General features: G+C 61.0%; 3 protein-coding genes across 10 annotated transcripts in view; 2 read left to right on the top strand and 1 right to left on the bottom strand.

Annotated features, from left to right (window-relative positions):
• Positions 1-46: 46 nt before the first annotated feature.
• On the top strand, positions 47-1668 carry MRPL2 (mitochondrial ribosomal protein L2). The gene is made up of 6 exons (XM_032682200.1): positions 47-305; positions 391-532; positions 621-736; positions 826-936; positions 1259-1332; positions 1420-1668. The coding sequence occupies exons 1-6, from the start codon at positions 62-64 to the stop codon at positions 1630-1632; spliced, it is 900 nt and encodes a 299-aa protein (XP_032538091.1). The 5' UTR covers positions 47-61; the 3' UTR covers positions 1633-1668.
• A 487-nt stretch (positions 1669-2155) lies between these two features.
• LOC116783954 (cullin-9-like) lies at positions 2156-17578 on the top strand. Of its 7 annotated transcripts, none has more exons than XM_032682026.1 (29): positions 2156-2212; positions 3004-3612; positions 5876-6030; positions 6395-6913; positions 7054-7189; positions 7382-7572; positions 8039-8414; positions 8615-8816; positions 9125-9332; positions 9436-9623; positions 9769-9986; positions 10133-10364; positions 10747-10852; positions 11167-11394; positions 11558-11892; positions 12081-12186; positions 12348-12443; positions 12531-12706; positions 13219-13352; positions 13432-13608; positions 13851-13966; positions 14431-14613; positions 14941-15101; positions 15405-15615; positions 15710-15875; positions 16027-16172; positions 16355-16472; positions 16927-17123; positions 17205-17578. In XM_032682026.1, exons 2-29 carry the CDS (start codon positions 3018-3020, stop codon positions 17487-17489), a joined length of 5961 nt encoding a protein of 1986 aa, XP_032537917.1. In that variant the 5' UTR covers positions 2156-2212; positions 3004-3017; the 3' UTR covers positions 17490-17578. The 7 variants fall into 7 exon arrangements, with proteins under 7 accessions (XP_032537917.1, XP_032537916.1, XP_032537918.1 ...); XM_032682023.1 differs by lacking the exon at positions 2156-2212 and having other exon boundaries at positions 2839-3612; positions 11558-11648; positions 11721-11892; XM_032682025.1 differs by lacking the exon at positions 2156-2212 and having other exon boundaries at positions 2792-3612; positions 17394-17578.
• Positions 17579-17778: 200 nt separating this feature from the next.
• Positions 17779-22848, bottom strand: part of LOC116783955 (phosphofurin acidic cluster sorting protein 1-like) — a 61394-nt gene continuing 56324 nt past the window's right edge. The window contains exons 15-25 of one of the 2 annotated variants that reach the window (XM_032682028.1): positions 21429-21535; positions 20959-21113; positions 20755-20865; positions 20565-20667; positions 20175-20207; positions 19774-19816; positions 19629-19671; positions 19396-19537; positions 19021-19244; positions 18717-18830; positions 17779-18616 (exon numbers count right to left, since the gene is read on the bottom strand). In XM_032682028.1, the coding sequence (XP_032537919.1) occupies positions 18501-18616; positions 18717-18830; positions 19021-19244; positions 19396-19537; positions 19629-19671; positions 19774-19816; positions 20175-20207; positions 20565-20667; positions 20755-20865; positions 20959-21113; positions 21429-21535 (1191 nt within the window). In that variant the 3' untranslated portion in view covers positions 17779-18500. The remainder of the gene's footprint in view (positions 18617-18716; positions 18831-19020; positions 19245-19395; positions 19538-19628; positions 19672-19773; positions 19817-20174; positions 20208-20564; positions 20668-20754; positions 20866-20958; positions 21114-21428; positions 21536-22848) is intronic. The other variant, XM_032682029.1, reaches the window with a different exon arrangement.

Raw genomic sequence — 22848 nt, forward strand, 5'->3', positions numbered from 1 at the left:
GGCTCCCCCCACCCCTTAGGCGGCCCCGCCCCGCCCCGCCCGGCGGCCTCCGCGCGCGTCCATGGCGGCGCTGGGGCTGTGCCGCGCCTTCGGGGCGCTCCTGCTCTCGGCGGCCCCGCGTCGCGCCCGGCCCCCCGTGCTGCCGCCTGGGCCCCCGTCCTGGCTTTCGGGGCCGGTGGCTACCGCCTGCCGCGGGCTGGGCGGCTCGGCACCGCGCTGCACCACCGACCCGCTGTGGAAGTGCCGGGTCAAGTACACCGTGCGGCCCATCGGCATGAAGAAGACGGGTGGCCGCGATCACACAGGTGGGCGGGCAGGCGGGGACGGGCGAGCCCCCGGGGCCGGCGGGGCGGTGCGGGTCCCGCCTGCAGCCGCTCCCGTGTCCCGCAGGTCGCATCCGCGTGCGGGGGATCGGCGGAGGGCACAAGCGGCGGTACCGCATGATCGACTTCCAGCGGCTGCGCTACGAGGAGGGGGCCCCGCCGGAGCCCTTCACCGAGAAGGTCATCAAGGTCCGATACGACCCTTGCAGGTGAGTGCGGGGTGCGGGCTCGGCCCGGGGCCTGGGCAGCCGTGCCAGCGGTGACCCCCTGCTCAGCCACCACCGGCTCCCCGTGCAGGTCGGCTGACATCGCCCTGGTGGCTGGCGGCAACCGCAAGCGCTGGATCGTTGCCACGGAGAACATGCAGCCAGGGGACATCATCAAGAACTCCTCTCACATTGGCAGGATGGCAGGTGCATGCCAGGGCCAGGGGCAGCTGCACTGGCCTTGCCAAGGGCTCGTCAGTTGCTCCTTGCCCAACTTGTCAGCTTGTGTCTTCCAGTGTCTGCCAACGAAGGGGATGCGTACCCACTGGGGGCTCTGCCTGTCGGCACGCTAATCTGCAACCTGGAGAGCCACCCTGGGAAGGGAGCACAGTACATCCGGGCAGCTGGTGAGGAGGCCTTGCACTGTTTGTAGTGGTTTGGTTCTGCGCAGATGAAGAGGAGGGCAGGGGGGCACTGCTGTGGGTGGCCAGTGACAGGGAGTTGCTTTCTTCTGCTCTCCCCCTGTTAAGAGTGCAAAACAGCTCTCCAGAGAGGCAGGGACAGCTCTGTCCTGTTGATTTCTCAAGGCCCTGTCTTCAACAAGAAGTGCTGCATGAAGTACAATGGCAGGGTCTTTGGAGAGTTTCCAGCATGGGGTCGTGCTTGCCACAGGGTGGGATACTTTGACCTGCTGCTCAAGGCTGCTACCTCCTCTCTTGCCTGCTGCAGGGACTTGTGGGGTGCTGCTGAGGAAAGTGAACGGGACAGCCATCGTCCAGCTGCCCTCCAAAAGGCATATGCAGGTAAAGGAGCCGTGCTGCCCCTGGCTCGACTACCTTGGCATGCAACTGTGTTCGCAGGGAGGGCTGCAGCTCTTCTCTGTCCTCTAGGTGCTGGAGACCTGCGTGGCTACAGTGGGCCGCGTGTCCAACGTGGATCACAACAAGCGGGTGATTGGGAAAGCGGGCCGGAACCGCTGGCTGGGCAAGCGTCCACACACAGGCCTGTGGCACCGCAAGGGTGGCTGGGCCGGGCGCAAGATCAAGCCTCTCCCACCCATGAAGAGCTATGTCAACCTGCCACGGGTCAGAGCAGCAGAGTGATGCCAGCGGCCAATAAAGCATTCTTCATGCCACTGCTGTCACATTGCTGATGCCTTTTATGCACAAGGCCTTAGGGTCTGGTAGTGGGGTTGCCAGGAGAGATGAGTGTGGGGTTGTGGACTGCCTTGTCTTGAGTTTGAGGTGGGTGGGTCACTCAGTGGGGTCAATGGGCACAGTCGTGCCAAACACAGCTGTAGGACAACTAGGCTCTTCCCCCACCCTCAGCTTGTGGAGCAGTGAAGGGGAACGGGCAGGAAGGTGGCTTCCAGCAAGAGTGACACGCTGCACAGCTGGGAAGCACAGACCTCAATGCCTCCCAGCCCCGTTAACCCCTCACTGCTCCCCAGCCCCGCGCCGGTCGCTGCCGCTCCCTTCCCTCTCCACCTTCCCTGTCCTGCTGCCCTCCGAGTGCCGCACTGTGCCCCGGTGCCTCACACAGCCTCCAGCGCTGCCCCGATCCTGCAGTGTCCCGCCTCCGCCCGTTCCGAGCTCCCGGTGCCGCCCGCCCCGCGCAGCCGCGGTCGGTGCGGGGCCCGCGCAGGCGCCCGCGGGCCGGAGCGGCGCGGGAGCGGTGCCGGAGGTAACGGGGCCACCCCGGCCCGGCCCCGCGGCGGAGGGAGGGCGGCGGGCTGGGCACAGCACGGCCGGCGAGCGCCCCGAGCGGCGCTGTCCCGGGCCCTTTCGGGGAGGCCTCGGTAGCGGCCCCCGGCCAGCCGGGGAGGGGGTGCGACAACCGGAACGGGGCAGGCCGGACGCTGCTCGGTGCCCGGCGAGCTCTCTTTGGCCCGCGTCTGGAAGGAGCTTTGCTGCTGGCGCGGCCTGCCCGTGCGAGCGCTCTCCGCGGTGATGGTAGCGCCGTGCCGCCTGCCTTTAGCGTGTGTGTCCCGGGCACAGGCCTGTCCCTGCACCGTGCTCCCAGTCCCGACGGAGTGAAGTGCAGCGGAGCCCTCCAGTACAGACTTGCACAGGCCCCTGGGTCCAGTATGCATGTTCCAGCTGGCTCGGGGAGCTCCATCAGCACACAGCCAAGGTGTTGCAGCTGAACTCCTGGGGAAAGCTGCCGTTCCTGGGCACTGCTGTCCGTGTTCCTGCCATGCCCATAGCCCATTTGGCAGTCCAAAAATTACTGTGTTCTGCCCTATTGTCTTGTTTCCACACATATGCAGTTTTCCAAAGAGAAAGCAAGCTACATCTCATACTTTACTAGACTTGCTGTATTAGGAACTTGTAACACTGACCATGAGTACAGCCAGTACAAAAGCACATTTTATTGGTTGCACTGCCATGTCATGAGCACTAGATTACAGATCTGTAGCCATAGCATGCCTCAGCCACCTCTCCCCAACTCCTACTTCCCCTCTGTCTCTGCAGGCACATCTGCTGCCATGGTGAATGAGAAGCACAGTGGCAACCTGCTTGTGCAGCTGGGACCCAAACTGCAGGCCTACCCGGAGAAGCTGCTCCGGCAGCGTCGAGGCCACAACGGCCGGACTGAATACCTGATCCAGTGGAGTGTGATTAGCTTGGAAGAGAGAGCAGTGGGAGGCAGCAGTGCCTCCTGTGCAGAGACCAAGCCAGAAAACATCTCGATGTGGATGTCTGCAGAAGAGGTCTGTGCCAGCTGCCCAGCACTGCTGGGCAAGAGGAAGCTGGAAGGGCTGTGGGTGAAAGAGGAGAAGGCACCAAGTCCGTTGGCTGCAGATGTCCCACTGGACGAAGCCTCGCTGCTGGAGATGAAGGCTGATGTCAGGAGCCTGGTGCAGCGAGCCATGCGGCAGGTGGCCGAGGCCGGGACGCCCAAGTGCTCCATCCTGAACACTGTGCACGTGCTGAGCGCCTACGCCGGCATTGGCTCTCTGGCGGGTGCCTTCAGGGAGACGGGAGCCCTGGACGTGCTGACGAAGATGCTGTGCCACCGGGAGAAGCAGATCCGCCACAGTGCCGGCAAGATGCTGCGGACCCTGGCTTCGCAGGATGCAGGTGGGGGCTGCTGCTGCTCAGTGCCTCTGTGGAGGTGCTGCTGGGCAGCTGAGGGGTGACAGTCCTTTTGTGGGGGTGAGATGCCTGGGAAGCAGCATGCCTTGGGGCTTGTTGGCAAAAGGGGAAGAATCAGTCTGGATCTTCCAAACTTCCTCAGTTGTAGTTGTCTGGAGTGCTGTAAGAGTTAAAGACCCGTGACAGGTTTCTGAGCTGGGATGCTATTTAATTGTTAGGAGTGCTAAAGAATATTAGGGGTGGCTGTCTCCTCCAGCAGTCCCAGCACCTCTCCTGCTCTGCCACTAGAGCCTAGCCTGAGGAGTCTGGGGTTCCTCAGCCCGAGGGGTGCAGCTGCCACTTTCCCGTTTGCAGGTTCAACCAGTAGCAAAGCTATCCCAGAGCACAGGCACATGCAGGACACTGACAAGGCTGGGCACGGACAGTGGTGCCGTCTTCAACAGCACGTACTTACGAGACTCACATAAACACAAGCACAGACAGCCATGTCCCCTCCTGCTCTTTGTCCAGCCGAGACAGAAGGTCGCTCCTGCCAGCACACACTGCACTTTCCAGGTTCACAATTACACATACATTCATGGATCCCTTGGGTTCCAGCACGGCCCCTCTGTCTGTCCTGCACCTGTGCCTGGATCCAAGCCCGCCTACCAGCCTCAGGAGTCCCCCTGCTCATCCATTTGTCAAGCTCGATGCTTGCTGACAAACATATAGCACTCAGACACTTGTTCCTCCCACAGTCCACATTTCACAAGTCCCTTGGGACTTCCAGCGCAGACCACCACCTGCCTCATACCTTGGTCTGGACCCAGGACCTCCTACTTTCCAGCTAATCCAGCGTGAAGTTTTGCTAACAAATTAAATGCACACTCCGTGCCCAGCAGGATTGGGGAAGATAGAGATACTCGCCCTTTCCCGCTGGCACCAGGCACTGCAGTCCTGCTTCAGCTGCTGGTGCTGACCTTCCAGTAGCTTGCCTCCCTTCCAGTAGCTGTATTTTGGGACACACACTGTTCGGTCCCCAGTGGCTGATGGCCGAGGACCCTCCCTGCTCCAGTCACTAACACTGAGACCCTTGCACTTGCCCCAGTAGCTGGCACCTCAGACCAGGGACACCTACACCCTGATCAGACTTGAGTAGCTTGTACTGAGTCCACTGTATGCCAGTCTTCCCAGTAGCTGGCTTCAGGCTCAAATCCGTGAGACCCTCCCCAGATCCAGAGGGCAATGGCATTTCCAACTGTCAGTCTCTCCACTTGCTGACTCCACAGGGCTCCCACACCCCCAGTTAGGCTCCAGTTCCTAGTACCAAATGCAATTTGCACAGGTCTCACCAGTAGCTGGCACAGAGTGCTTGCAGTACACACACACACGGGGCAGAGAGAGTTAGAAAAGATTTAATAAGAGGACGTAAAAAAGTAGGACAAACTGTGTCAATGAAGTACAGGGCTGTCAAACAAGTGCGTTGGCTAGCCGTGCTTTAAACACAAACGGTGCCTTTTATATTCCTTTCTGTGCACCTTCTTTTGTGTTCCTTGCCAATTCCAATTACTCAGATAATCTTACTGAAAAATAATCATTCTTAAACTCCAGATGTCCTTACTAATTATTGTGACTGACCAGATTTGTTTCTCCTCACTGCCTCCATTAGCATTTGTCAGTCACGTTTGTGATTCTTTATGTTATCATTTATGGCTTCCTTCTTTCACTTTTTGCAGTGAAAAGGTCCTTGACTAGATACACTTAGAGGAACAGACAGTCTCCTTCCGTATACCCTTGCAATGAAGACTGGTACCAAAGGGCTTGGCCTGGAGGATAGAGGCTAGTTCTCTCATTTAAGAGGAGCTGCCACGACTTGGAAGTGCCTGATGAGGCTTGGGTGCACCTGGAAGGTTGCTGGTTGTGGTGTATCCCACAAGAGATCTGGCTTTCCGTGTCCTAGTGTCTGAGTTCATGCAGCTCTGAAGTGGGGCAGATGAGGGGCTGACTGAGGTTAAAACTTCTTTTCTTCCCTGGGACCCTGATCTGTAGTCAGTTATTTGGGTTGCTGCTTTGGGTGAATCTTGCAGCTTTAGGGGTAGAAAAAATACATTGTGGAGCAAAATGTTGCCACTCCAGATGGAAGGACAGAACATGGTTCAGGTGACAGGGAGCAGCAAAGCTGTTCCTTGCCTGTGGATCTGTCTCTCGCAGGGAGGCTGGGGTGCCGGTTGTCTTTATGGGGCCTGAAGAGTTTTTGTTGCTGTTGCAGAGAGCCGGGCCTATGTCCTGCTGTCCCTGAGCCAGCAGGATGGCATTGAGCAGCACGTGGACTTTGACAGTCGCTGCACCTTGCTGGAGCTGTTTGCTGAGATAACATCCTCTGAAGAGCAGTGCATGTCCTTTGAGGGGATTCACCTTCCACAGGTAGTGGCAGGCCCTGCCAGCCCTGAGCCTGTGGGGCTTTAGGGGCCAGGAGGGGTGGGAGTGGAGGGCCAGGGCGGTGTCCTTGTTTGGGACAAGAAGGTAGTTGGAGTTGGGCAGCTGAGCAGGACTGGCTATTGGGAGAGCTGGCACAGGATCTGGGCCTGGCATGAGGCTGGCAGTGGAGGAGGGGTACATGGAAGCCTTTCTGTGAGCAGGGAGACAAGGGTGGGCTGAGAGGTCTCTGCTGCTGCCAGCTGGTCCAGAGCTCTCCTGGGATCCTGACTGTGGATGAGCTGGTGGCTTGGAGAGAGCTGGGAGCTGGAGGTGCTCTGCAGGCTGAGTCTGACAGCTGTGCTTGTTGCAGATCCCTGGGAAGCTGCTGTTTGTCCTGGTGAAGCGCTACCTGTGTGTCACTTCTCTCCTGGACAAGCTGAGCAGTGGTGTGGAGCAGGGAGAGGAGCAGCAGGGGTGCGCTGTACCCAGCCTGCTCCCTGAGGAGAGGAGCCGTGTGAAGCAGGAGTTTGAGTTCAGCATGGCCATGGCAAACCTCATCTCGGAGCTGGTGCACACGATGGGCTGGAACCACAGCCACAAGCCAGAGCTGTCGCCCCGACAGGAGCTCCGGCCTCGCACCACCCGCTCTGTCTTCCAGCACAAGACTCCAGCCAGCACTGCTGCTGAAGCAGCCCCTGTTTCCCCACCAAAAGAGCCCATCACCTTCAAGACACGCTCAGCCTTCCCGAGCCGCAGCAGCTACGTGGAGTACGTGCAGGCGAACCTCACGTGCGGCATGCGAGTGCGCATGCTGGAGGACTATGAGCAGGTCAGCGCAGGTGACGAGGGCGAATTCCGCCGCAGCAACGATGGCATGCCACCCGTGCAGGTACCCTCTGCTGGGGGCCAGGGGCTGCCAAGGGGCCTGTCTGCTCTGTTGGCTACAGGCTGTTGTGCAGCCTTCCATGGGGACAGTGGGGTTAGGCTTGCCTTTCCTCAGCTGGGGCTCTGTTGGGCTTTCCTCTTCAGGTGTACTGGCAGGCCCTGGGCTGTACATACTGGGTTCACTGGCACATGGTTGAGATGATTGGCCCTTCAGAGCAAAAGGAACTTGAGGGCCAGGAGAAGGTGAACACCCTGACACAAAAACACAGATTGAGAGCAGGTGAGCAGCCTATCAGTCTCCTTCCAGCATGTTCCCCCTCTCCCACTTCCCCTCCCTTTCCCCCAGCAGGCTGGGGATCTCTTCTACCCAGACACTCCACGAATTCTTTCTTTGGGGAATGTAGAGTGTACAGCAGAGGACGGGGGAATTGGCAGAGCTGACAGTGCCCTTCCTTGCTCTGCTCTCCTGCAGTTGCACAGCCATTTTTGTGCAAGCCCTTGGGAGGTCTGTACTCCCTGCCTTACCTGGGGCAGCCACCGACCAAGGCTGCAGAGGCCCTGAGCCGTGCCGAGTGGTGGGAGCTGCTCTTCTTTGTGAAGAAGCTGGAAGCACAGGAGCAGAAAGAGATCACCTTTCTCATCCAGCATGACCAGGGAGAGCAGGTATGGGCCAGTGCCTGCAGTGGGGAAACAGGAGGGAGAGAGCGAGGGAGAGCATTAGGGAAAGGACCAGGACCAGTGGAGATGGCAAACATGAACTATGCAGGGACAGCCTGAATGGGGCGGAAATGGGACAGAAATGGGAGGGTGAGTGGGGATAGCAAAACCATGGGGAGCTTATCCCAGCAAAGCTATGAGGGGAGATGAGAGGAAATGCAGTCTCCCATGACTGGAAGAGTGACTGTCCAGTGAGGTTTGGGTAGGTGAGGCAAGGCCATGGGGTCATTCTGCCAGTTGCAGTTGGGTGGTGAGTGCAGGTGGGAGGTCTGGGCTGGTGGCAGTTGGACTGGGGACAGCCAGGGTGGCACTGGGAAATGGCTCCAGGGACCTCCAGCGGTGCAGCTCCAGGGGGCATGAGGGCTGTGGCGAGTCCAAGATTAACTTGGCCCCATTGGTCTGGCTGTTGGAGGTGGATGAAGAAGCCCTGATCCAGCTGTCGGTACCTGCGGAACTGGCCCAGAAGGTGCTGCAGGTCTTGGAGAAGCGGTGCCAGGGCAGCACTCTGCGTGACCTGCGTGGCTGCTGCGTCTATGCCAGATACTTCCTCAGTAGGGGGGCTGAGCAGGATGGTGCGGGGAGCACTGCAGTGTCCTCAGAGGGCAGTGGCTGCAGGAGCATTGGCCGTGAAGCCACGATGGCCAAGGCAGCAAAGGAAGACCTTTCTGCAGCCACAGTGCTGCCCCAAGCCCCCAGTGTGGCAGTGAAGTCCGATTCCCAGCTGTTCAGCGAGCTCCTTGGGAGTGAAGGGCTGTGCTTCCCAGAGGTGACAGAGGAGCAGATCAAAGGTAATGTCCTGCTACGTGCTGGGGCGCACATGCAGTGCTGGAAGTGGCACCGTTGCCTCAAGAGAGGAAGGTTCTGGGCAGGGCTTGGGGGGCCAGGCAGCTGGTGGGGTGCCTGTGGGTGCTGTTTTTGTGAGTGCATGGCATCCTGGGAACTGCTGGGGGTGTTACTGCCGCCCTGATGCCTCCCTCCCTCTGGCCAGTGTTGGGCAGCTCCAAAGGGGTGAGCGAGAGCGGCTCGCTGGCCGAGATTGCAGCCATGGTGGACGTGATCCAGAGCAGCAGCTCAGCGGTGGGGCTGCGCTTAGCTGGGCTCAAGCAAATCTTGAAGATCCTGGAGGAGGAGCCCAAGTCCGAGCAGCAAGTTGGCACAGCCCAGGGCAGGCTGGGGACCGGGAGCGCTGGGTGAGCCGTGGGGTGCTGCACACCCCTCCTGCTGCCTGGGGAGGGCTGTGTTGGCATGGTGGGGGACAGTACTGGAGCTGGGAGTACAGGAGGTGGCAGTGGGAGTGTGCAGACTGGTATGTCCCTGCATGCTTGGCAAGAGGAAAGTGGATTTTGTGTCCCTTTGTCTCAGGCAGGCTCATTCCTTGGGCTGACCCAGCTGCGGCAGAGCCGTGTGGGCAGAGAGGAGGTGGCTGGCAGGGCCCAAGGTGCTGGTGTGCCAGCGGCAGGGCCAGGAGGCTCCTCCTGAGGTATCCTTTCCCGAGCAGGGAGAAGCTGGTGCAAGTGGCAGTGGAGCTGCTGAGCACTGAGGTGGCAGAGAAGGCGCTGGTGGCAGTGACGCTGCGGCTGCTGGCCGTGCTGATGGCGCAGCACGACTGGCGTGTGCCGTTTGCCACGGAGGGTGGCGTGCGGGCCGTGCTGGCCTGCATGCAGCAGCACAGCTCCTCCGCCCTGGTGCAGCAGGCTGGCCTGGCGGTGAGTGGCAGAGGGGATGCTGTATGTGGGCAGGCAGTGTGCAGGCTCACTCTAGGTGTGGTGGAGATGCCCGCTGCCCTCTGGACCGCTGCTGACTTCGCAGGCCCTGAAGGTGCTGGTGGGAGCTGCAGATGGTGAGCCAGGAGGTGGGAAGTCCTTGTCCTGGAACCATGCTGACGTGCAGATGATGCGGGAGATCTTTGCCAGCATCGGCTCTGCCTCCAGCGAGGGCTCTGCCAGTCTGCTGAGTACTATCCCTGCTGCCCTGAGCATCATGCAGAGGGTCCCAGGGTAGGGGCAGAGTGCGGACAGCAGCTGGGGCTGGCGGGACCCTCCGCAGTGGGGAGGAATGGGCACGGCAGGCAGGCGGCTTGTGGGTTCAGGGGAGGCTCTGTGCCTGGGGGAGGAGAGCGCCCGCATGGCTTCGTCCCTGCAGGGGCTCCTCAGGAGTGCAGAATGGCTTGCTGGTGGTGAACATGCTGATGGATGGGCACCGGGGCCTTGCGGAGCAGCTGGCGAGTTGCGACCTCCCGGCGGTGCTGCAGAGCTGCTGGAGGGGTGGGCAGAGCAGCGGCTGCCCTCATGCGGTGCTGGCCCTCCGCGCCATCAACCGCCTCGCAGAGCACGGGCTGCCCCTGGGCCTGGAGGCAGCAGGTACCACGCTGCCCATCCTCCCCATGCCACGGCTCCATGGGTGCCACAGGCAGGGCTGCCTCGCCTGCCAGGGCAGAGCACCCCGAGAGGCTGCTGCCTCTCAAGCTGGTGCCTGAGCTGGGCCCACATGTCCTTGGTCATGGCAGGCAGAGAAGCCCCACTGGACCTGAAGGGTGTGCAGATGCTTCTGGGCAGCCTGGAGGATGGCGCTTTGTCCAAGGAGGTGGTGGTGGCCCTGGAACGGCAGCTCTGCGGTGAAGGCCCTGTCCCCTCTGGGCAGGTGGCCCAGCTGCTGCAGGACCACAGCTACTTCAGGCTGCTGCTGCGCAGCTTGGAGCTGCTGGGGGTGGAGAAGGCTGTGAGCCTGAGCATCCTCAGGTGGGTGCAGGGGGATTTGGTGGGGGTCTGGGGCCCCCTCAGCAGGCGTGTGAGTGCTGATGGTGATGTTGGGGAGACACGGCACATGTTTGTGGGTCCTGGTGGGGGTGTTCTTCAGCAGGGGCAGGGGCAGGAGCACCTCAACACATAAGCAGGGGCTGATTGGGTTGTCCTGGGTACAGGGCCATGTGGGGACAGAGCAGGATGTGTCTGGGTGCTGGTGGGGACATGCAGGGGCAGCACAGGACGTGCCTGGCTGCTGATGGGGTGTCCAAGGTACAAGGGGAGCCTTGGTTACCAGTTCCTGAGAGGTGCCTTCCAAGTGGGGCAGGGAAGCAGAGCTGCCTCTGGCACTGCTGTCCATGCGCCCTCTGTCGCTCAGGATCCTGAACAAGTTCCTGGACAGTTATCAGGAGGATGTGCTGCCCTGGCACGAGTGTGTGGAGCCCTGTGTGTCCTCCCTGAGCGCCCACAGCAGCAGCTGGGAGGTGAGGGGGCCCTGGGACTCCGGGCAGGCAAGGGCTGTGCTGGCTGTGCTGGCTGTGCCGGCTGTGCTGTGCATTGGCTGGGCTCAGTGTTGGTGAAGCAGGTCCCAGCCTGGCCTTGTTGTGTCTAACGTGCTGGGAGAGGTGGGGAGCAGCTGTCCTGGCCGTGTCCATGTCCTGATGGCCACGTGCCTGGCCAGACTCAGGTGGGCACTGGTGCAGTCGGGGTGGGAGGGATGGAGCTGCAGCACCCGCAGCTGGGGGGGCCAGGGGAGTTCCTGGCACCACCCCTGCTGCTCAGGGCTGTGGCTCAGCAGGTGCTGCAGGAGGTCGTTGGCTTCCTGCACCGCCTGGCCACTGCCAGCAAGGACTGTGTGGTGGTGATGTGCCACGTGGGCACCCACGAGGCTCTGTCCAAAGCCCTGGAAAAGCACAGTGTGGCTCCGTCGCTGGCACCAGCCCTGCTCAACCTGGTGACGGACTGTGAGAAGTACGCCAGCCTCTACAAGAAGCTGACGACCAGAATCTTGGCTGGCTGCATCCAGGTGGGCCTGGGGAGGCCCAGCTGTGCTGGGATTCTGAGTCTTAGGGCCATCAGGCTGTCCTCGGCGCTGAGGGACAGCCTTCTGCTCTCTGCCGGCCGCAGCTCTGCGGTGGGGGAGGGGAGAGGACCCAGGTGCTCCAGTAAGAGCCTCGCCCATCCTGTAGCTGGTCCTGGGGCAGATTGAGGAGCACCGCCGGAGTCACCAGCCCATCACCATACCCTTCTTTGATGTCTTCCTGCAAAACCTGTGCCGAGGTGAGTGCTGGGAGTGGGAACTGACCCCTGTGCTGGCTTGGTGGCTGAAGGCTCTGTGTTCTCTCCCCACAGGCTCCAGCCTGGAGGTGAAGGAAGACAAGTGTTGGGAGAAGGTGCAGGTCTCCTCCAACCCGCACCAGGCCAGCAAGCTCACGGACAGGAACCCCAAGACATACTGGGAGTCAAATGGCAGCACTGGCTCCCACTTCATCACTGTGCACATGCAGTGTGGTGTGGTGATCAGGTGGGGCTGGGCCAGGAAGGCTGAGAGGACTGTGTATGGAGGAGAGGGCTCTGGGGATCTGTGCAAGCCCTGCCACGGTGGCCCCTGTCCTGAGGGTAGCGGGACGTGGACAGCAGTACATGGGACTGTAAGGGGCCAGGGCAGGGAGGTGGGAACTGCTGGGCAGCCCTGTGTTTGCTGTGCTGCAGGGAGATGAGCATGCTGGTGGCCAGTGAGGACTCCAGCTATATGCCATCCCGCGTCGTGGTGCTGGGTGGGGACAGCCCTGCCACCATCAGAACGGAGCTCAACACGGTGAGTCCCCATGGGAGTGGCAGGCTGGTCCTTGCTGTGCCCTGTGGAGGTCTGGCCCTGGTATGAGAGGCTACTGGGGAGTACAGAGGCTGTGACTAAAATGGGGGGGTGGCCATGGGAGGGTGTGGCTGCCTGGCATGCTGAGGGCTCACTGCCTGCAGGTTACCATCCTGCCTTCGGACAGCAGAGTGATCCTGCTGGAGAACATGACCCGCTTCTGGCCCATCATCCAGATCCGGGTGAAGCGGTGCCAGCAGGTAGGGGAGCAGGGGCCACGCCAGTGAGCTGGCAGTGTGGGGTGTCAGGGCTGTGCCTGAGGAACTGAGGGTCATGCTCTCCTGTAGGGTGGCATTGACACACGTGTGCGTGGCATCGAGGTGCTGGGTCCCAAGCCCACTTTCTGGCCTGTCTTCAAGGAGCAGCTGTGCCGGCGGACATTTCTCTCCTGCACTGCTCAGGCTCATGCCTGGGGCCAGGAGATCTGCCGGGACCGGGGGCAACTGCTGCAACTCTTTAGCAAGTGAGTTGTCTCCTGGCTGTGCTATCACAGGTGTCCCAGGGCCCCAGGGGGTGTTGCTGGCAGCTCGTGAGGGGACTGCAGGGCTAGGAAGGGAGCAGCTGGCTGTCCTGCCTGGACAGGGAGGGGCCCTCACTCCTTTCTGGCCACCAGTGCTCCCAGAGGGCCAGGGCCACCTGAGGTCCCCCAGGTTTAAGCTGGGTGTGTGGACTCGGTTAACCCACCAGAGAGGGGTGCTGGTTCCCCACAGGAGCTGGCACATGCTGACATGGCAGAGGTTGGCCAAGCGCAGCAGGATCTCGTGGCCACAGGCACTGCAGAGCCCCCCTGCTTGGCCCAAGGGCCATTGCGAGCAGGTTCCAGGGGCAGCAAGGGGCCCTGGCTGCTGGGGGCGAGTGGGGCCATGAGCTGTCATGCCTGGCAAGGGGCAGAACAGGGAGCAACCACGGCACTCTGCTTTCCCACGGGAGTTCTCCCAGCCATTGGCACCGTGTGCTGCCTGGTTGCTGTTGCAGACTGAACCGGGCGCTGCAACACGAGCAGGGCTTCGCCGACCGCTTCCTTCCTGATGACGAGGCAGCCCGGGCATTGGGCAGGACGTGCTGGGAGGCCCTGGTGAACCCCTTGGTGCAGAGCATCACTAGCCCAGGTACCCTGCGCTCTCCGGGGCCCATCTGTGCTGTGCCCCAGGCAGAGGCAGATGGCTCTGAGTCTGGTTGGCCTTGCAGACCCTGATGGCGTCAGTCCCCTGGCCTGGCTGCTGAGGGAGTACCTGGAGCGTGTGGAGCCGCCCCGCCAGGCCAGGGGACACAGGGCTGCCTTTGGATCCTGTGTGCGGTGCCTGACCCAGCTCCTGGTGCACGTGGACCCTGGTGGCCCAGAGCCGGAGGAGACAAGAGCAGCTGGTGAGCGAGGCACTGCCCTCCCATGGGGCTGGGCTGATGGTGGTCTAGGATGTCAGGCTGTGGCCATGGGGCTCGTCTTGGGAGGGCTCTGTGGCACAGGAGGCTCCTGAGCCAGGAAAGGCTTGTGGTCATGGCCCGGCAGTGGCCATGCCTGCCCAGTGTCCCCTCTGACCTGCTGTGGTCGATCAGTGTGTGGGGCCTGTCCACAGAGCCACACTAACCCCAGGGTCGACCCTTGGCAGGTGGGAAGGCAGGGAAGAACAAGGAGGTGCTGGCCAGGTCTGTGAAGGCAGTGGTGGAGAAGTCGAGCGGCCTGTGGGGAATCTCTCAGTGCTGGCGTGGCGTGGTGCAGCAGCAGGTAGAGCTTGGAGAGGCAGCCGGGAGGGGCGTGTGGGACCCACACTGGGTGGGTGGAGCAGAGAGTGAGGCCTGGCAGTGCCCTGGGAGCATGGGGAGGGCACAGGGCTGTACCAGGCCTCCACAGAGCCCAGAGCAATGTGGGAACAGCTCCGCTGCACTTACCACCCTGGCATGGCTCAGGTGTCAGCCAGGCCCTGCACCCAGGCTGATGCTGCCAGGCCAAGAGAAAGGAACAGTGTCAGACCCCTGATTTCCTGCTGGGCTGCTGCTGTGCCTCTGTCATTCCCTCAGAGACCCTGCCCAGCCCTCTCCACAAGCTCTTGGCAGCCTGCAGCAGCAACAGGGCCCCGAGTTGGCCCCTGGCTGGGACCCAAGGAGTCAGTGTTGGCAGAGCAAGGCTCTGGACATTCCCATGGGCACATCCTGCTGTGGGGCTCACCCCTCTTGCTCTGTGTCCCACAGGTGCAGCAGTTCCTGGAGGCAGCAGGGCAGGTGCCAGACCTTGCGGAACAATACTGCGGGCTGTACCAGCACCTGCGCAGTGCCACAGAGGAGCTCTTTGGGCAGCAGGCCACCTTCATGCTGGCCCTGGGCCAGGGCTTTGCAGGGGCTTTGCTGCAGCTCTCCTTCCTGACTGCCCTGCATGTGAGTCGAGGGAGTGCGGCACCGGCACCGGTGGCCCCAGGCGGGCGCAGGCTGGGGAGCTGCCCTGGCCCATGGCCTTTGGGCGAGCTCTGGGTGGGTGGCGTGCTCGTCCTGCAGCAGCCTGGTCCCCAGCTGCGGGTATGTGGTGCTCATCATGGTGTGGGCCCGGCCCCGGCACACTCGTGCCTTGGGCTGGTGCCTGGGCACCCTCAGCCCCCGCCTGGAGAGTGCCAGAGCTTCCCAGCTGCTCCCCCAGGGGACATTCCCCCAGGCCTGCACTGTGGCCACCCTGTGAGTCCCCTCCACAGCCAGCCCTGTTCCTCACAGGTGAGTGAGCAGTTTGCCCGCTACCTCGATGTGCAGATCCAGGAGCTCCGCAGGGCAGCACAGGGCAGCACAGGGCCGCTGGAGCGGCTGCAGCAGTTCTTGGAGCCCTTTGTCGTCTTCAGTGGCCTGGAGCTCGCCCACAGCTTCGAGCACTTCTACAGGTGAGGGTGCTGTGTCTCCGTGGAACCAGGGGCCTGGTGCAGGGTGGCATGGCGTGGTGGGGGAGCCTGGCCCAGTGTGGCAGTGGTGTTCCCGCTTTGCTTTTCCCGACTCTGGTGTGTGGAGGACCCGTGGGTGCAGCCAGTCTGCAGAGGCACATTCCCTGCACACACATTCCCAGAATGTGTGTGCTGCCAGGCCTGTGTGGCATGGGGTGAGGCCGGGGCTGTGTCTGTCTCCTGGCGGGTGGCTGATGACCACAGGGCTGGGGCCCACCCCTGACCTAATGCTGGTGGCTGTGGCAGGCACTACCTGGGGGACCGGCTCCTGACACAAGGGCTGTCTTGGCTGGAAGGAGGCATCGTGGAGCAGATCGGGCTGTGCTTCCCCAGCCGCTTTCCCCAAGATATGCTGAGCAACTTGGCTGAGTCAGAGGAGCTCCAGCGGCAGTTCTGCCTCTTCCAGCTGCAGGAGCAGGATAAGCGGCTGCTGGAGCTGGACACGGGCCTGGATGAGGTGAGAGGGTGGGGTGGGAAGGTCAGAGACCACTGGCATTCCTCATGGGGATCCTGGAGCCTGAGCTGAGCCACCCTCATGTCCCCATGTCCAGGTGCTGGAGACAGCCTCCGTGGCAGATGTGCCGGAGGTGAAGGTGCTGGCCCTGTCCCCGCGCTGCTGGCCTGTTTCCCCACTCTGTTACATGGATAACCCTCGGAGGTTTTTCTCGGCAACACTGAGCTCCCCCCTAGATGAGTTTGCCCACTTCTGCCAGCAGAGTGAGTGCTGTGGCAGTGGGTGTGCGTGCGGGTCTTGCCAGGGCCCAGACCCTCCCCAGCAGCTCAGCCAGAAGTGGCGGCGTGCTGGCGTGGGCTGGGAGTGCTGGTCAGGGCTGGTCCCTGGCCCTTGTGCTGACACTGTCCCTGGCAGGCCAGAGCCGGCTGGGCTGGGAGTGCACGAAGCCCCAGCGATTGCAGTGGACGTGGCTGGGCCACGCTGAGCTGCAGTTTGGAGACTGTGTCCTCCACGTGTCCACGCTACAGATGTACATCCTGCTGTGCTTCAACAGTGCTGAGGTAGGAGCTGGGGCCACGGTGGGGGGAGGGAGGCAGTGGCTGCCAGAGCCTGGCAGGGCTGTGTCCTCCCTTCCCTTCCAGTGGGGTCTCCAGCAGCGTTTGGGGCACAGGACACCCTTGTTTAGCTGGGCCTGCAGCCAGTAGGTCTTGGCCAGTCATTCACCTCCCATGCCCTGCTGCAGGAGGTGGCTGTGGAGGCCCTGCTGCAGGCTACAGGGCTCCCTGCTGACCTGGTGCACCACGCGCTGACACCGCTGACCCACGGCCAGGGCGTCCTGGTGCAGAGCTGCACACTGGGAGGTGAATGTGGGGCTGGGGCACCCCTGGGGAGGTGCTGCTCTGAGCCCTGAGTAGGTGCTGGGGTTTGGGGTGCACAAACTCGTACGACAAGTGAGTGGGCTGGGGTGGGTCTGTCTGGTGGTTCTGGGGGTGCGAGTCTGTGTGCCAGGTTGGGGCCATTAGGCCAGGTGTAGAGTTGGGAGTGGTGTGTGGGGCTGGGGCTTGGGGCCATGCTTGGGGTGCGGGTCCGTGTGGATGGTTGTGTCTCGGGTCTGTGTGTGGGGTTGGGGACAGGGATGGGGTTGTGTGCATGGCTGTTGCTTGGGGCCACGCGTGGGGGACAGCCCTGTGGCGGCCAACTGTGGGGGCAGCAGGGGGAGGCCCAGGTTGGGTCCAGCAGCCACACATGTGTCCTGGGGCTCCTTCAAGGCCCTGCTGGAGGCTTGGCTGACCCTGGGTTGGGTGCTGGCTCCAGGTGCACTGCGGCTGAACCAGGCAGCCCTGGCCCAGGCCTCTGGCCGCCACCTGAGGCTGCTGCCCCAGCAGAGGTACCTGTGGACAGAGAGGGCTGAGGTGAGCACCCTGGAAAGGAAGAGGAACGTCCTCTGCTGCCTCATCACCCGCATCCTCAAGGTGGAGAAGCAGATCCATGTCGACAACCTGGTGTTCAGGGTATGGAGGTCCTGGGGGGGCAGAGAGGGGCTGCGTGGGTGCTGTGGCACACTGCAGTGTGGGGCTCCCTTTCTGCCATAGGTGATTGATGCCTGTCAAAAGGGTGAACTGGGGCCAGGTGTGCAGTTCCTGAGCTTCTGCTGCCACAGCGTGGACGTGCTGTCCTGTGTCCTGCACCTGTTGAACCAGGGCTATCTCCGGCGCCAGGAGGGGAGGCCTCATGTCTTGGAATACATCTCTGCTGAACCCACAACACCCCCCACTTCCCAGGTCCAGCCACAGGTTGCCTTCCAGACTGTAGAGATCAAGATGGCATCAAGCCTGGCCTCTGCCGAAAAGAGAAAGACGTTTTCCACATTCAGGTAGATGAGGACCTGGTTGGGAGGACTCAGGCTGGGTCTAGTCTGTTTCTTCCTTGTGGGTTCTATTTAAATAAATGAGCCAAGTGCCATCCAGTCCTGGTTCATAGTCTGTCAGAGAGCTCAGCTGGCTCATGGCTGGGAGTGTGGTGAGGCCACGTTTGCTGTGCTCAGGCAGCCCTGACTGCTGTGCTTGCTAGAGTGGGTGTAGTAGCTGCACCCTGCCCACATTTATTCTGCGCCAGCTGTGCTTGGTCATGCCCTCAGACATGGGGACACACACTCACCCCCTGCCATAATGGTACCAGCATTAATTTATTAAAATTAATCCTGAAAAGTAACCGTACAATAAATTTAAAAAAAATAGAATCTTGTAAAAAAAAAAACCCAGGTGCCCTCATGCCACACCTCCAGCTGGCAGCACCCTGGGGTAGGGCTGGTTGGGAAGGGATGGGGGAATGAAGAGGACAGCCTCAGCAGCAGGGTTGCAGGGGGACTGGAAAAGCTGCTGAGGCTCTGCTGCAGAGGGCATGGCCAGGCACAGCAGCATGAGGCTGGCAGTGGGGCTGGCAAGGGGCAGCACAGGGGTTGCGGGCCCTGCTCAGCACCTGCCCCCTGCAGAGCAGTCTGGGTGGCTGCAGCGCTGGGGAACCTGCCTGGGCCCAGCCCAGCTGGGGCCCTGGCTGGCTGCAGGGGTGGCCTGGCAGGTGCATCTGTGGAGAGTGAGGCCCAGAGCCCTTCCTGGGGCCCTGCTGGCTGGTGCCAACCCTTGTCCCAGGCTGCTGTTGGGGGTCATGGGAGGCAGATGGCATGGTGCCCTGGCTGGTGTTGGAGGATGCGTGGACCCAGTCTCACTGGCCTCACCTTCACGGGTCTTGGCCCACAGGGTGGGGGTGTGGTATCCCCCCTCCACAGAGCAGGCAGGGACTGGCCACAGAAGATGGGGACAAGAGCATGTCCATTTCTCTGTCTCTTCTTGCAACCCACTGCAGCTCCATTCCAGGGATGCCCCCATGTATCACACACTCTTCGAGTAGCCAAAGATACCCACAGGGAGGTACTTCACGTGTGTTGGCCACTGTGCTGCCAGCTGGAAAAACTTCACATCGTTCCACTCCACCCCATCTATGGAGACTGAGAGGAGAGGGTGCAGTGAGGCACAGCCCTGCCACAGCCAGCCTCTGCTGCTTGGTCTGCCCCCCTACAGCCCCAAATGGCTTATACCTTCCCTCACCTCGCAACATGGTGTTCTGGTGCTTGGCTGTGCAGATGAGGCGTGTGATCCCTTCGATGACTTGGCTTTTGGGTTCCAAGTCCTTTTCTTTAGGTTTCTTGCTCAGGAACATCACTAGGGGCCAAGGCCAGACAAGACCAATGTTAAGATGTCCCCACCTGGCACTGGATGGGAGCCCCTGCCCCAGGGCTGGCTTATTGACTGGCCCCTCCTGGGCCAGCTCTCAGCCCTGTCCTCCCTCCCACCCTTTTTGCAAGGGACTGTGGCCCCACAGCCAGAGAGCACCCAGAGTGGGCTTGGTTACCTTTCTTGTTTTTCTCCTTGGTGACCACAGTCATGGCCATGGTGCTGGGGGGCACCAGTTCCCCTGTACCAGGGATGCGGCTGACCTGGAGTGAGCGGAAGTTGCTCTTGAGTGTGTTCTTGATACCCGTCTCCCGCTTGTCACCCTCCTTCTTCCTGTCCTGCCCTTGTGTTGTCCAGTAGTCCACCTGCAGGCCCATTACCTCCACACCAGGGCTCAGAGACCTGGGCAAGATGGGCAGCACCATGTAGCACACAGGTGCTGCCCGTGCTCCTCTCCTTCCCAATTGCCCAGCTGCAGCCTGCCCGGGGAGCAGCAATAATACTCCTACCCCAGCCCCTGCTGCCTCAGGCTAAGCATGGCTTGCCTTCTTACCCAGCACCCGAGAGGCCGCTGCTGACGGACGGGGAGGGTGGCGGAGTGCTCACGGTCTCCTTGCCATAGGGAGCTGCTCCACTGGTGGCTGGCGCTGAGCTCAGCAGGGAGGGGGTACAGGCTGTGGCATCATCCGAGTCCACTGTGAAGGAAGAGTGTGGGTTGTGGAGGCTGGGGGACCCTAACAAGGGCCTCCCACAGTGGAGAAGAGAGCTGGGCTCCCAAGGACTCACCAGAGGCACTGAATGACTGCTCCACCAGGCCTACCTTCACCACCTGCAAGGACAGATGAGTCAGAGGACAGCCAGCATCGGTAGGGCTGCGTGCTGCCCCTCTCTCCTCAGCCCCAATGGCCTGCTGGCCCCTCAAAACACTCACCCCCACAAAGGGGACAAACTTCTGGCAGGAGTCCTCGTCGGGGCTGGAGAAGGAAGAGAGGTTGGTCAGGGTTTGGGTGTGCTGAGCACCGAGTGCCATGTGACTATCCTTGTGCCCAGGCACCCCCACACTGGCAGGGGTCAATGATGGCTCACAGCCACTGGCACAGTCTTCTCTGCCCTCCCTCCCATGGGACCCCCTGTCCCCAACATGGCAGCACAGGGCACACTACACAAGGAGGCAAGGAGTTGTCCCCTCCAGTGCTGGGAAAGGGCTTGCATGCGGGAGGGCAGCCCTGCCCCACTTTGGGGTCACGGCTCCTCTGCACAGCAAGAGGGATGGACGCACATGGGGGAAGGTGGGGGGGGCCAGGCAGCGGCACAGCAAGCACAAGCCAATACCTGATATAAAAATCAAAATAGAGACTTCTCTTCCTTGAGTGCCAGAAACCAAGAGAAGGGAGAGGTGAGAGTGCAGCTGGAACACGAGCATCAACCCCCGGGCAGCACAATACCAGCTTGCAGCCCCCACCCAGCCCATCCCAGTCCTGGCAGCTGGTCCCCACTACTGGGACTGTCACAGCCACAGCTGCTGGAGGGGCCGAGCACACCGGGAGGTGGCAGGGAATGGTGCTGCTCTCACTGTGGAACCCCAGCTCCCCTCAGCACCACGCTGCTCATCAGCAGAATGCTGAGCCTCACTCACTTGTCCCATGTCTCACATCCCTGTCCTGAGCACAGCCCAGACTGGGGCCACATGAGGGAGGACAAGTGCCCTGGGGATACACTCACCTCTTCTGCTTGTATGTCAGCATGGCCTCAGAGATGGGAAGCTGGTGAGAGAGGCTGGCTCCAGCGATGAACTGGGCAACACGGCCTGCAATGTCCACAGTGTCTGTGGGCACAAAGAGCCGTGAGGGCCTCAGTGGCAGCTGGGCTCACCATCAGGGCACTGCTAATGCCACCCTGCCCTGCTCCTCACCTGCGGTGGGTGGCTCAGCCCTGCTGAACAGCTCCCGCCATGCTGTGTCCAGGAAGAGAGTGCTGTATTTGTTATCCACTGAGGCCAGGTACTTGGCCAGAGGGTGAGAGCCTGTGGGTAAGAAGGGCAGCATTGGCTCCAGGCAGGGGAATCTGGGGAGGTAGAAGAGGACAGCCCTGGGAGCAGGCTCACAGTGGCTCTCACCCAGTGGCACAAGAAGAAAGCGAAGGTAGTTGAGCCAATCGGGTGTCTTGCTGGCCAGTTGCTCCACAAAGAAACGGAGGACAACACTCAGGTAGCTCTGGTCCCCTGCCACCACCACCTTCACCGGAGGAGGCATATGAGAGTTACAGTTACAGCTGCCAAAGGAAGAAAAAAGGAGACCATGAAGGATGTGTAGTGGCTCAGCAGGCGGGCCAGGGGACATGCCCTGCCAGGCCAGCTGACAGAATCCCATCGCTGAGAATTTCCAGCTTGCTGTGCGCTGCCAGAGGCAAAAGCAGCACTGGGATACTGGGATACCGGGATACCCCACTTTCCCCAGGTCTACACTTGTTTCTACAGTAATGTCCACAACCCCAAAAGGTCCTAATGAGCCCTGGGGAGCCAAGGCCATACTGAGCCCTTCTCTCAATTCATATGGTGCCACCAGGCTGAGCCCAAGCTGTACTCACTATCGCTGGATGCGGGAGACAGTGGTGTTGAAGGCTGCCTGGATGTCCGCCACGGAGCAGGTGGATACGACCAACTGCTTGTGCGCCTGGAGCTGCTCACTCACGTACTGCCAATGCAGAGAGCTCAGGTTAAGGCACCCTGGGGGCATGGCTGTGCTGGCCAGCAACAGTACGTGCCTGCCCTAGCCCCCCCTGCCCTCTGGGATAGAGCTGGGACCCCTGTCCCCACCCATGCCATGTGGGTAGGCTGAAACCATCAGGTCACTCATGACTGCATGCCTGAGCATCCTTGCTCCTCCCAGCTCTGCTCTAGAGGCTGCCTGCCCCAGCCCTCTGCTCTCACCTTTGAGCACAGCAGTCACCACTCTTGCCACGGCAAGGGCAAAACCGTCCCAAGAACCAGGCTGTGCTCCTTTAGATAAGTGGTTTGGTCCAGAGACCCTCTGATTTAAATTCTGCCATCCCACAGCAGGGCCCAGCTATAAGCTCAGTCCACCTCTGCTCATTCCCTCCTTTTGCTCTCCCCCACTGTGGCACTCCAAAATCCTTCTGTGTCTCTTCAGGTGTCTGCATGCAGTTCAACAATTGTAAAACAGGCAGTCATGCTAGACAAGGGGGCTTAGAAGATACCCGATGAGGTCTGGAAGTGGGCATTGATCCTTTTTTCCCTATCCAGGACAAGTGCTAGAGCAGGAATATGTCAAGAATGCACAGCCTGAGTCAAGACTTCACCACCCTTACCGAGAAGCCCTTCCTTCTGCCATAAAATTTTCCATCACTGTTTCTGGATATCAGATGTAGCTGCAGGATCCTGAAGGGGTCTCAGAGGTGTTTTGTCCAACTGTTTGTTCGCATGTTTGCACATACGTACATGTCCCTGCTCACCTTTAGCGGTCAACTCCTCCAGGTATGGGGGAGGCAAGTGCTCATCAGGGGCTGGGCCCAACCTCACATGGACAGTTGGCATGAGGCAGGAAGGCTTCACATGCCTCCATGTCTGGAGACCCCAGCTCTGACAATGAAGTTAATGCTCCCTGGGAATGGCAGACAATGTTCTTCCATCTCTCAGTGGGAAACACCTCTGCTGCTTCCCAGGGCCTGGTGCCCACAGAGGAAGGGAGCCTTTTGCCAGGGCATCCAGCAAAGCTCTGACCCGTGGGGTTCCTGGGAGCCAGGACCAAGCAGTGAGAGCCCAAGGTACCGTCCACTAGCCAGCCTTTCTGGGACTGTGCTGCTATGTGGCATGTGACAGAGGAGACACATGCGACTCTTCTGTATGTGGCTCAGCACTGTGTAAATGTATTGTCTCCCTGAAGGAAGGGCCACGCTGGGGGAGAGGAGGACACAGCTAGTACCATTTTCCCTAGGACACCCTGCCATGGTTGGGAGAATCCTTGAGGACCCTGCTTCCAGCTGCCCC

The sequence above is a fragment of the Chiroxiphia lanceolata genome, chromosome 3 (genome assembly GCF_009829145.1).
Source record: "Chiroxiphia lanceolata isolate bChiLan1 chromosome 3, bChiLan1.pri, whole genome shotgun sequence".
Lineage (NCBI taxonomy): Eukaryota > Metazoa > Chordata > Aves > Passeriformes > Pipridae > Chiroxiphia > Chiroxiphia lanceolata.